This window comes from Equus quagga, unplaced genomic scaffold (assembly GCF_021613505.1).
Source record: "Equus quagga isolate Etosha38 unplaced genomic scaffold, UCLA_HA_Equagga_1.0 85580_RagTag, whole genome shotgun sequence".
In the NCBI taxonomy this organism is placed as follows: Eukaryota; Metazoa; Chordata; class Mammalia; order Perissodactyla; family Equidae; genus Equus; species Equus quagga.
Genome location: NW_025803533.1, coordinates 1 through 9,912, shown reverse-complemented (window position 1 = coordinate 9,912; position 9,912 = coordinate 1). Strand labels below are relative to the sequence as shown.

At 53.7% G+C, this 9,912-nt stretch overlaps 1 protein-coding gene across 1 annotated transcript; it reads right to left on the bottom strand.

Moving 5' to 3' along the window:
* Positions 1 to 126: 126 nt before the first annotated feature.
* On the bottom strand, positions 127 to 9,858 carry LOC124234536 (aldehyde oxidase 2-like). Its single transcript, XM_046651878.1, has 7 exons — positions 8,878 to 9,858; positions 7,475 to 7,626; positions 5,776 to 5,869; positions 3,512 to 3,621; positions 1,981 to 2,165; positions 1,124 to 1,307; positions 127 to 466 (listed from the first exon to the last, which is right to left on the bottom strand). The coding sequence occupies exons 1-7, from the start codon at positions 8,912 to 8,914 to the stop codon at positions 320 to 322; spliced, it is 909 nt and encodes a 302-aa protein (XP_046507834.1). The 5' UTR covers positions 8,915 to 9,858; the 3' UTR covers positions 127 to 319.
* Between the last annotated feature and the right edge of the window lie 54 nt (positions 9,859 to 9,912).

Genomic DNA, 9,912 nt, shown 5'->3' with positions numbered 1-9,912 from the left:
CCCCCCAGGATTTCACTTTTTATCTGAACATTTCTTGCCCTCCCTCCCTTTGCACATGATGTGGAACTGGACTGACTGGTTTGAACCTGATCTCAAGCCACCCAGAGGAGGGAGAGGCCTGCCAGCCAGCTGGCCCGCAGAGGCAGGGGGAGAAGCCAGGACGTTTGGGGCTGGACAAGCCCTCCCAGAATGGGCTGGAGTTCACTGGACACAAAGAGCCCCCGTCCTGATTGCTCTTCTCAGAACTCAGCTGTTCTGGAAGAGCAGTAAAATCAGGACGCCTCTCTGGGTGTCACTGAAACACATCAAGTGTCTTGATTCAGGAATTAAACGGCAGCAAGGACGATCCTGGTGAATGTGGCTGGTGAGGGGCTTCACGGAGTGAATGAAAACCAGACGCTTTAGGAACCCTGCACGGCGGGGTGGGGTGCGGTGGGCAGATGGGTTGTGCAAGGCAGGGCGAGAGCTACAATCACGGTCGGAGGAGGAAAGAGAGAGAGGATGTTTTACTTTGCTTGACTTATTCCAGAAGTTTACAATCAGAAAATCTGGAGAGAAGCTACTTAAATGTTAGCATAAGAGTAAGTTTTGGTATTTTTGAAAAATAAAATTCAATTTTATATTTCATATTGAGTTTAAAATTCTAGAACAGGCAAAGCTAATCTATAGTCCACAAAGCAGGTCAGCAGTTGCCTGAGGGCCGACAGCAGAGGGGCCAAAGGAGAATTTTTGGGGTGATGGAAATGCTCTAGATCTTCTTGGAGCTGGTGGCTACACGGGTTTACACATTTGTCAAAACCGCTGAATTTAACTAGGTGCATTTTATTACATTTAATAATACTTCAATAAGGTTGATTTTAAAAGGAACCACATCGTGTACCAGAGGCAGAGGACCCTGTTTCACTGCTCTGGGCCTGCAGTACACATCTGCAGCATCCTGACCCTCAGGGAGTGGCCCTGGGGGGGCGGAATCCCAGAAGGAGGGATGGCTAGGAACTGACCAGGCCTGAGCCGGAACAAGTGACAGGTGACGGGGCAGGCTGCCCACAAGACGGTCTGCAAAAGCGGTGGGAAAGCTGGGAGTTCACGGCAGCAAGGAGCATGCAGAAGCCAGAGCACTTACGGGCACAGAGAGCAGCTTGCCCGGCTTCTTCAGTTCCTGCAGAACCTCCAGGTAGAACTTGAAAAAGAAGCTGACCACCAGAGTCCTCTTGAATTCCACACTGCCCCCCGGAGCCCCGCCTGGGAGGGAGACTTCGTCCAGGAGCAGCCTGCAAGCCTCATCCAGCATTGGCTCATTCCAGCGCCTGGGAAGGTTGCAGGCAGGAGGAACCAGCTGACGAGCAGTTCCAATCGAGCGGTGCGTGCTGGGTATTGCATGGGGATAAGCTGGAGAGCCCAAGTCTCCTTTTAGGAGTTGGAAGGGAACTTCAAAATCACCTCACCAAGCCCTTCAGGAAAACCGGGGCCTGGGAGGCTGTGCCCAGTGGCCCGAGGGTCATGGCAGGCTGGGGATGGCACCTGTCCCATTGCAACCTGAACCAAGCATGTTCAAGAGCCAGAGCCAGGCATTAAAGAAGTAGACCATTAGGGCCCATTCCATCACGAACTGCACAGGACTCAGACTCGGACACTGCCTCACTGAGGCAGAGGGAGGGGGTCCTGGGCAGCGGGAGCTGCAGGCGCCACGTGGATGTGGCCTGGCGTGGCTTTGCTGGGGATTGATGAACACAAGAGAATGGGGCTGCACACAGTCCTGGGCCATTTTTGGTGTATCGCTCACCCAAAGAGTGGTGCTTAATTAATCACAGTCAAATAAGATCTGATTCATTTAGCGAAATTACAGAAGGAACAACTAGTAATGCCCCCCAGAGGAGTTTCCACCCTCCTAGCACTTCACCAGCTCCTGCTGCAGCCAAGCTTCCACTTGCTTCTGTGATGCCAAGTTTCACCCTCGGGGGGGCAGCATTCGTCGCTTACCTGCCCAGGAGCTGCTGGCAGGATTTCTGTGCACTGATTGTGGCATCCCCGACCCCTCCGTAAGCCAGGCTCAGGTCCTCAATGGTGTCCGTGCCTTCTTGGAAGAGGACTCGCATGCCAGCCGTCACGTCGGCCAAGGCATTCTGCTGGCACTGAGCCTGTCGGAAGGCTGACACAAATTCCCACTGTGGAGACAAAACTCATGAAGTTATATGATATGTCAAAGCTTTGACATGGTTTCCGCTTCTTGGTGCCACTAATTGATCACTTAGACTCAATCGAAAGGGACACAAAAGACACTTGGCACAATCAGAGAGAACTTGGCTGCCTTCTTGTTCCAAGTGAGAATGATGTCCGCCCAAGGTCCTCCCCTGGGGAGGCCAGGATGCCTCACATGGAATGCCTGGGTCATTTCCACAAGCCCTTCTTTCCAGGTGCCCTTCCCTCTCGCCTTCAGATGTCTTTGTCCCCATGAGGATGGAAGAGCCCCCCAACACATATGCTTTTAAATGTGATTTACTTAAAGTGCAAAAGAGACCCACCACATTTCTTGGTTTGTAGAAACGGTCACTTTTCCATTTTGCAAAGCTCGTAAAGGAGTTGACTAAAACTTTCCAACAGTGACCTGGGGAATCTTGCATCAGGAACAAGAGTCAGGAGGGTGATGGCTGCCCCACTGACCCCTTGGCACCGTGACGGCTGGTGTGCTGACATGAGGTTAACGGAGGTGGCCTGTGCCTCCAGTGCGTTCCATCTGCGTGGCCACTGACGGCGCTGTGTTTGAGTCTGCCTGTTGTTCTGTCTGGGGCCTTTATGCAGATGCACATTTGACTGGGAACACACTTCGGAGTTTCCATTCCAAGGGAAAAATAAATGAAGCTCCTACATGGCTGAAGGCAGGACTTAGTATAAGACTTTTTGCATAACCAAGCCGAGTCCGGGCTTTGGGTCTGTGTGTGTGTGTGTGTGTGTGTGTGTGTGTGTGTGTGTGGTATTGCCTCTCTCAGGAAGTGTCTTCTCAGATTGGATTCAGGCACAGTTTTGGGGAGAGGCACAGGGAAGAGGGAGTGAGGAGAGAGGGCCCCTCCTTTCACCCCCAGAGATCCTGAGTCAGTCAGCGTCTGGAGGCCCTCAGGCTCCTGTGAACCGCTGGGGTTAGCTGGAGGAGGGGGGCACGGGGAGGCCTGGCCCCAGCCTCCCTCTCCCTATGGGTCAGGCAGAGTAGCTCTCTCCACAGCCAGAGAGCTTTAATTTCTGCCTCCCAGAGTCGACCCCTGGACATCAGCAGGCCTGGAAGCACGACTGTGGCCTGCACAGGCCCTGCCCCACAGCTGAAACAACCCCAAATCCACCCCCGGAGCTGCCTGCCCGAGGGTGAGGGCCTCGGGGCCGGGCCAGGCCACAGCAGGCAGGAAACAGGTTTTCAGGGCAGAGCTATTTTCCTTCCATCTGCTTTCAGATTTCCAAAGATGACTGGACGCAGTTTCGGGAAGGGAAAAACAGTTCTCAGAAGCGACCAGCGAGTTCTTACCCTTTGAGAGTGAGGGATGTACACTGACTCCAAAATTTCCTCTGGCTTAAGGTCTGCACTTGCCAACCCAGCAAGAAAATCTCTGTCTAGAGGAATCTGCCGTGTCCCTTCTGTGGAAGAAAATGACATTTCTGCACGGTCACAACAAGGAATGTGAGATTATTCTGTACTTTAAACGTCAGCAGCAAAGAAGAAAAGGCCACGTTCCTCTGCACCAAGCGATGCTGAGGTCTGAGCATGTGGCCACCCAGGGCTCCCCGTCCCCTCCTCAGGCTGGACATGCTCTTGGAACCTGGGCTCCTCCGCCCCAAGGCCGCCAGGCCAGCACGGTCACCTCTCAGCAGATGCTGGGTGACTAAATCTAAGTCGTCTGATACTAAGATCAAGATAAGGGCGTCACTTCAGCCGAGACGGGGTTCGTCTCCACTGTTATCAGAGTTGGAATCAGTGGATTTGCTTTTTGTTCTTGCTGCTGCTTTTGGCTCCTACAGCGGATACCTCCACCGTTAGAGCAGAGAGAACAATTCACAAAACCTCCTTTCAGCCCAGTTGTTACCACTTAGTGGTCAGAGCGTGCCCTCTGGCTTTAGAAGGCGGTTGTGTTCTCGTTTCGTTGATGGTTTCCTTTGCTGGGCAGAAGCTTTTTAGTCTGACGTAGAAATGAGTCAGACAGAGAAAGGCAAACCCCGCATGATTTCACTCGTGTGAAGACAGACAAACACATAGCTAAGGAGAACAGATTGGCGGTTACCAGAAGGGAAGGGTGAGGGGAGGGTGAAAGGGGAAGAGGGACATACTATGGTGATGGATGAACTGGACTCTCGGTGGTGAGCACGATGCAGTCTATGCAGAAACTGATACATAATAATGGACACCTGAAATTGACACAGTCATAAGCCAATATGACCTCAATAAAATTATTAAAGAGTGAAAGAACAAGCGGTTTGTGGCTCCCCAGGAGGTGCGGTGGGAGATCAAAGCGCAGCCTCGCCATCTGTCGCGGGTTCGTGCCCTGGCACTTGTGCCGATTGGCAGAGGGTGCGGCGGAGAAGGAGGCCCGGGGAGCCCTGCTGGCCGCTGCCGCCTGCCCACTGCCTGGTCGGCCAGCTCGTCCACCGGCCCCGCGGGCGCTGGGGGCGCTGAGGGTGGAGTGGCTTTGGTAGAGCTGGGAGAACAGAGACCGTCAGCTGTTTTCCAACAGCCCAAGAGAAGAGCCCAACTACTGCCCTTCCTACTAGTGTGGGGCGCCCTGCGTGGAGGCTGGGCCGTCCTTGCTGTCCTGAGGCCCCAGAGTCTAGGCTTTTTCTCTCTGGGTCTTAGGGGGCGAGCTGGGGTCGTCCTGGACCACGGGGCTGGAGGACTCAGCAAAATGGCTGACGGGCCGAGCAGGGGTGAGGCTTTTGCTTTCCTCCTTCAAGGGCGGGCCCCGTGCAAAGCTGAACAGGGGAGAGCGAGTTTGTCCTCTGCCACCAAGTCTCTCCCCGCGCTTCTGAGTTCCCGCCAATGGGGGATGGGAGTGTGTTAGCCAACAAACCCTGCGGGAGGGCTGCGATGCCTGTGATATGATTCCTGGTGGGACACCCCCCACCCCAAGCTCAGGCCAGGCAGCTTGTGCTCGCTCCCGGCACCCCAGAGCCCGGGCTGTGTTAGCCCCAAGGAGTGAAGGACAGACCCGCTGAGTGGGAGGGACAGAGGGAATGGGTGTTTGATGAGTTGGTGTAGGGGGAGCCATGGGAGGGGTAGTGAGAGGCCCTGGGAGGCGGCCTGATGGGGAAGAGGCAAGCACACTGTATGGAAATGACAGACTGGGGCTCCCAGACAGGGAGACAAGCGTAGTGTAGCATGGAGCGGCCCAAGCCGGCATGGAAGTTAATCACTGCCTTCCTCCTGCCCCAGGGGGCCTGGGTGTCTGCAGTGCTCCTCACCAGACTTGTGGTTCCCACACAGTCCCTGGAGGGGGGCCATGAAGAGGAGGGGGGAGCGGTCCTCAGCCCCAGAGCCTTCGCCTCAGCCGCCGCACACCGCCCTGGCTGACACAAGGGCTGAGCTGTGGCCTGGGGGGGTGTGTGTGTGTGTGTGTGTGTGTGGTGGGTGGTGCCAGAAAGAAGCACTGGCCACCTCCTTGGGTCACTGTGCTTTTCTCCAGGAGCCTGAGCTCCCCATGGTGGTTCGAGAGCCAGAGACCTGGGCTCTCACTTGGAGCAGTTCCTTAAAAAAGACAAAAAATCTCCAGGTGCTGTTCACAGCCTTCCAAGGCAGCTTACCTTTGGACATCAGATTGAGGGCGGTGTTGCCCACAGCCAGAACTGGATTCAGATCCGAATAGCAGTGCCGGCTCATGATATGTCCCCCTAAGGACTAAGGAGAGAGAGGGATAGCCTCGGTCATCTTATCCCTCAAACCCCACGCCCCCAGGCACCTGCTCATGGTCCTCTCTGGTGGTGGAGGTGTCCAGAGGAAGCTTGGTCTCCTTTGCAGAGGGACTCAGACCTTCGGGGAGGACCCCCTCCCACCCGCAGCTTTGAGTGGGGAGAGGAATTGATGGCAAACAACACTGGTGTGGCGTTTGGTAAGTTCCACCTGCTGTCTAACCTCTTCACACATGTTTACCCACTTCATCCTCACAACAGCCCAGTGAGATTGATGCCATCATCCCGTTTTACAGATGAAGACACTGGGGCACAGAGAAATTATGAAACTTGAGCAAGGTCTCCCAGCTTGGAAGGGGCAGGCCTGGGATTCCAATCCAAGCAGCGAGGCTCAGTGGCAGTTCTGAACCACCTCCTCTCAACCTTGACCACAGTGCAGGTGGCCGTGGTGTTGGGTACAGAGATGCCGTCCTGCCCTGGGTACGGCAGCATCTCAGCCTCCTCCCCCATGGCCTCTGAAACTGCTGGACCTCACTTGGGCCAGGCTGGGGTTCTGGGCATCCCCACCACCGAGAGAGCTGCCCTCTTCCTCTTCCTGGAGCTCCACTCGGCTCTGGTTGAGCCTGTAGCATCTCAGAACTCGGGAGGGAAATGACTGGCCATTCAACTCGGTACAGTCCTCCCCACATAGTGATGGAATCCACAGTGCCCGCCGGGTAGCTGTGGTCTGGGCTGGAACGTGGGTGAGGACGGAGAACCCCCAGTCCTCGATGAACAGCTCGATTTTGAAGTTCTTGTTTCCATGGAGCTGGAGTCCACCTGCCTGGACTCTCACGTGTCAGTCATACTCCTGCCCTATGTGAGTGTGTGAAATAAATCGGTCTGTCCTCAGAGTCTAGAAGTATTTGAAGGCCGTTCTTGTGATCGCTCTGACTTTGCCCACCCCGGCCATTCCTCTCTCTGATGTGGTTTCCAACCCCTCATTCTCCTGTCACCGTCTCCTCGCCAGGCTCCAGGGTGTCAGCCAGAGTTCTGGACGGGAAGGGGCATTTTGGAATCACTTGAAGAGCTTTTTCAGGGGAAACACGTCCTCCCCAGATTCCTACACCCCAAGGATTTCTAAGGCACCATTTGGGGCATGTAGGAGAGGAAGCAGGTGTATTTTGAAAACCTAACGAGGTCTCTTCTGCTTTCTTCCAAAGTCAAAAATAACCAGACCTTAAAGTGTGCCTCCCGGATCTGAGCGTTATTCTCCAACTGTGCTGAAGAATAGTCCTGATTTTAGGTGCTATACTTCTGTAGTGCAGCCTAAGACTAAATTAGATTCTTCCACAGTCTTATCAAGAAATTAGCAAAACCGTGACATCTTTTTCCCACCTATATGGCTACTTGGCTATTCTCTTGATTTTGACTTAGATTCTTCTTTTAAACATGTCATTAAATAATGTGTGTTAAATGTTAAATATTTATTGTGCCAGTCGTTTCAGCCTGCTGGGACCCTTTTGCATACTGATTCTGCCGATCCCCGTTTCAATATTTCAGTGATATTAAGAAATCGGCGCGGTGTGCCTAAGGCTTGGCCCAGAGGACGTACTGCCATATTCCGGATCTGCTGGCCTGCCAGCCTCTTCAGGTGCTTCAGGAGGGCTCGGTACGTCTGAGTTTTCTCCTCTGGGAGCTCGGAAACCCTCCCAGCCAAGATGTCCTTCACCTGGGCCAGACTGCAGCCAGCACCTATCGTCAGCCCTGGAAAGCAAATGGTTTTCATAGGTGACATGGGAGGAGCAGCTGAATTGTAGCCCTGGTGCCAGGGCCTTATGTTTGGCTAGTGCAATGGCTCTGCACACTGACTGTACAGAGAATCACCAGGAACTCAAAACCGGCACAGATGCCCTGCTCCCAGATCAGTCAAATGGGAATCTCTGGGCACGGGGCTTTTTCAAAGGCTCCCGGGTAGCTCTCCCGTGCAGCCAGTGTTAGAAACCCCTAGGCTGGCCTACACCCTTCTTTGGAAAAGGCAAGGAAATAGAGGGTAGAGAGAAGGAATGACAGTCACGACTAGCAGGTGGCAGACCCTACGAGAACTTTCCATGACCCCCTCCTGATCGACCACAGTGAAGCTCTGCAAAGCTGTTTTGTGATTAAGGGGGATAAATCTGATGGCATTATAATAACACCAAAGTTCTTCCAGCTCCCGAGGTCATTGTCTCAAGTCAATAATGCTGTGACTGCCCATGTGCACTTCTACAGGTGGCCTTGATGCTCAGAATCGTCAACAACCCAGTTGCTGAGGGGCACCGGCCAACCAGAATGAACACGGCTGGGTGGGGAGCTGCCCCAGGTATTGTGTGAGTTGTTGTTGGGCATGGGGACATTGGGGGTCCCCAGGGAGGAGCCAGGGAAGCAGGAGCAGTGGCAGAGCATCGGGGAGGACTGGGGCAATGCTATTTTCTACCTGGCGAGGAGGTCATTCAAAGTTCTAACCCCCGTTGCAGCCACACCTCTGAGTATCGGGAGGATATTAGCACGGGGGTTTCTCCATGGTAGGGATGTAAGGGTTCAGATCCATCTTTGAAAGTGGAATCACCCAAGCCATCGGGAGATGACTTAGTCAGCCTCTTAAAGTTAATCCTTCCTGTTCCCCAGGGTTTGCAGAATGAATCACTGACCCGTAGAGTTAGATTTGATATCAGTTCCAGGGTGGGGTCTAACTACAGTGAGTCTGTTTTTATCAGGTTGCAGGCTGGGCTTTGATTTTTCTCCTGTGGATTAATCTTTGAGAATATTCCTCCCTCCCACATAGCTTTGTTTTATCAATATTAAAAATGTACTTGGCACAGTATTTCCCCCACCCCTGCCACCACGCCCGAGTAACCGCCACACCCTGCTGCTTCAGTCATCTCGGCCAACCTAACAGAGCAGGGAAGCTGAGGCTGCTGCTCCCTGTCCTTACTCGAACCAAATCTAAGCTGCCCCTCCTCCCGGGGACGTCCCGACCTGCAGTCCTCACGCTGTCTCCCTCCCGGTGTCTCATAAGAGGCACTCCGTGACGCGGGATCCTGTGCCAGGCCCATCAGCGAGAGGCTGTTGCTTCCTCTCGAGTGGGCTCACTGGAGCGTGGTCTTTAACTTCTGCAGATGTCCTGGCCTGGTGTTTGCCCACAAGGGCGCTGGGAAGACCAGGCTTGCTTCTTGTCCTACAATTCCTCCTAGCCTAGACCCAGAGCCTTAGTGGTAGGCAAGAAATCAGAAGCAGAAAGACTTATTATTATTATCTTTTTAAGGTCAGACTATCTCTTCTCTGAACAGAGTGGAAAGGGGCAGGTCAGCCCAGGGAGGGGAATGTGCCGGCTGTCCACTCTGCTGCCTGCGTCCTCAAGAGTACAGACTTCAGCCTCAGGCTGAGGCCGGACAGTCACTCGGGGGCTTTCGTTCGGCTCTTTCTGAGCCTCACATTACCCCGCACTTCTTGCTGGGCAAGACACCGCGGTATGGAGACCACGCTATTTTCTGTGCTTGTTCATGTTATTCCATCCTTGGGCACAGACCGAGCTTGAGTTCCAAAGGAGTTGAGCTTTCACTTTGATTCTCAGAACGTGGGTTCTGTTTAACTCCACGCTTCTCAGAGTTCGTGGGTCCCTGGGAAAAGGTGCAGCGAGGTTCTGGAGCGCTTCCTACACTGAAGATTATGAGAAAGAAACGTGCGCTCAGCCAAACGTGTAGGTGAGACGGGTTAGTTTGCAAAATTTAAACAAACGTAAGCTGTCACAGAAATTTATTTCCCAGGGGGTGCTGGCTGGGGGGAGAGGGCCCATCTGGCTCCAAGGTTCCCCTTCCTCACCAGTGTCCTTCGCTCTTTTGGCCTTAGGAAAAGTTGGAGAATGCTGGGAAACTTCCCTGGGGCCACTAGAGGCTGCTCACACTTTAAGTTTTTTTGCTGACAAAGATTTGCCCTGAGCTAACATCTGTTGCTAATCTTCCTCTTTTTTTTTGCTTGAGGAAGATTTGCCCTGAGCTAACATCTGTGCCAATC

What these genes read in the sequence shown, in the direction of transcription:
- LOC124234536 (XM_046651878.1), bottom strand. Translation starts at nt 8,914, where the DNA reads ATGAGACACCGGGAGGGAGACAGCGTGAGGACTGCAG. An exon ending in AGCAGATCCGGAATATGGCA is followed by an intron (nt 5,870 to 7,474) that starts GTACGTCCTCTG and finishes CTCTCTCCTTAG; the next exon opens with TCCTTAGGGGGACATATCAT. An exon ending in CCTCAATCTGATGTCCAAAG is followed by an intron (nt 3,622 to 5,775) that starts GTAAGCTGCCTT and finishes TTTCTTCCACAG; the next exon opens with AAGGGACACGGCAGATTCCT.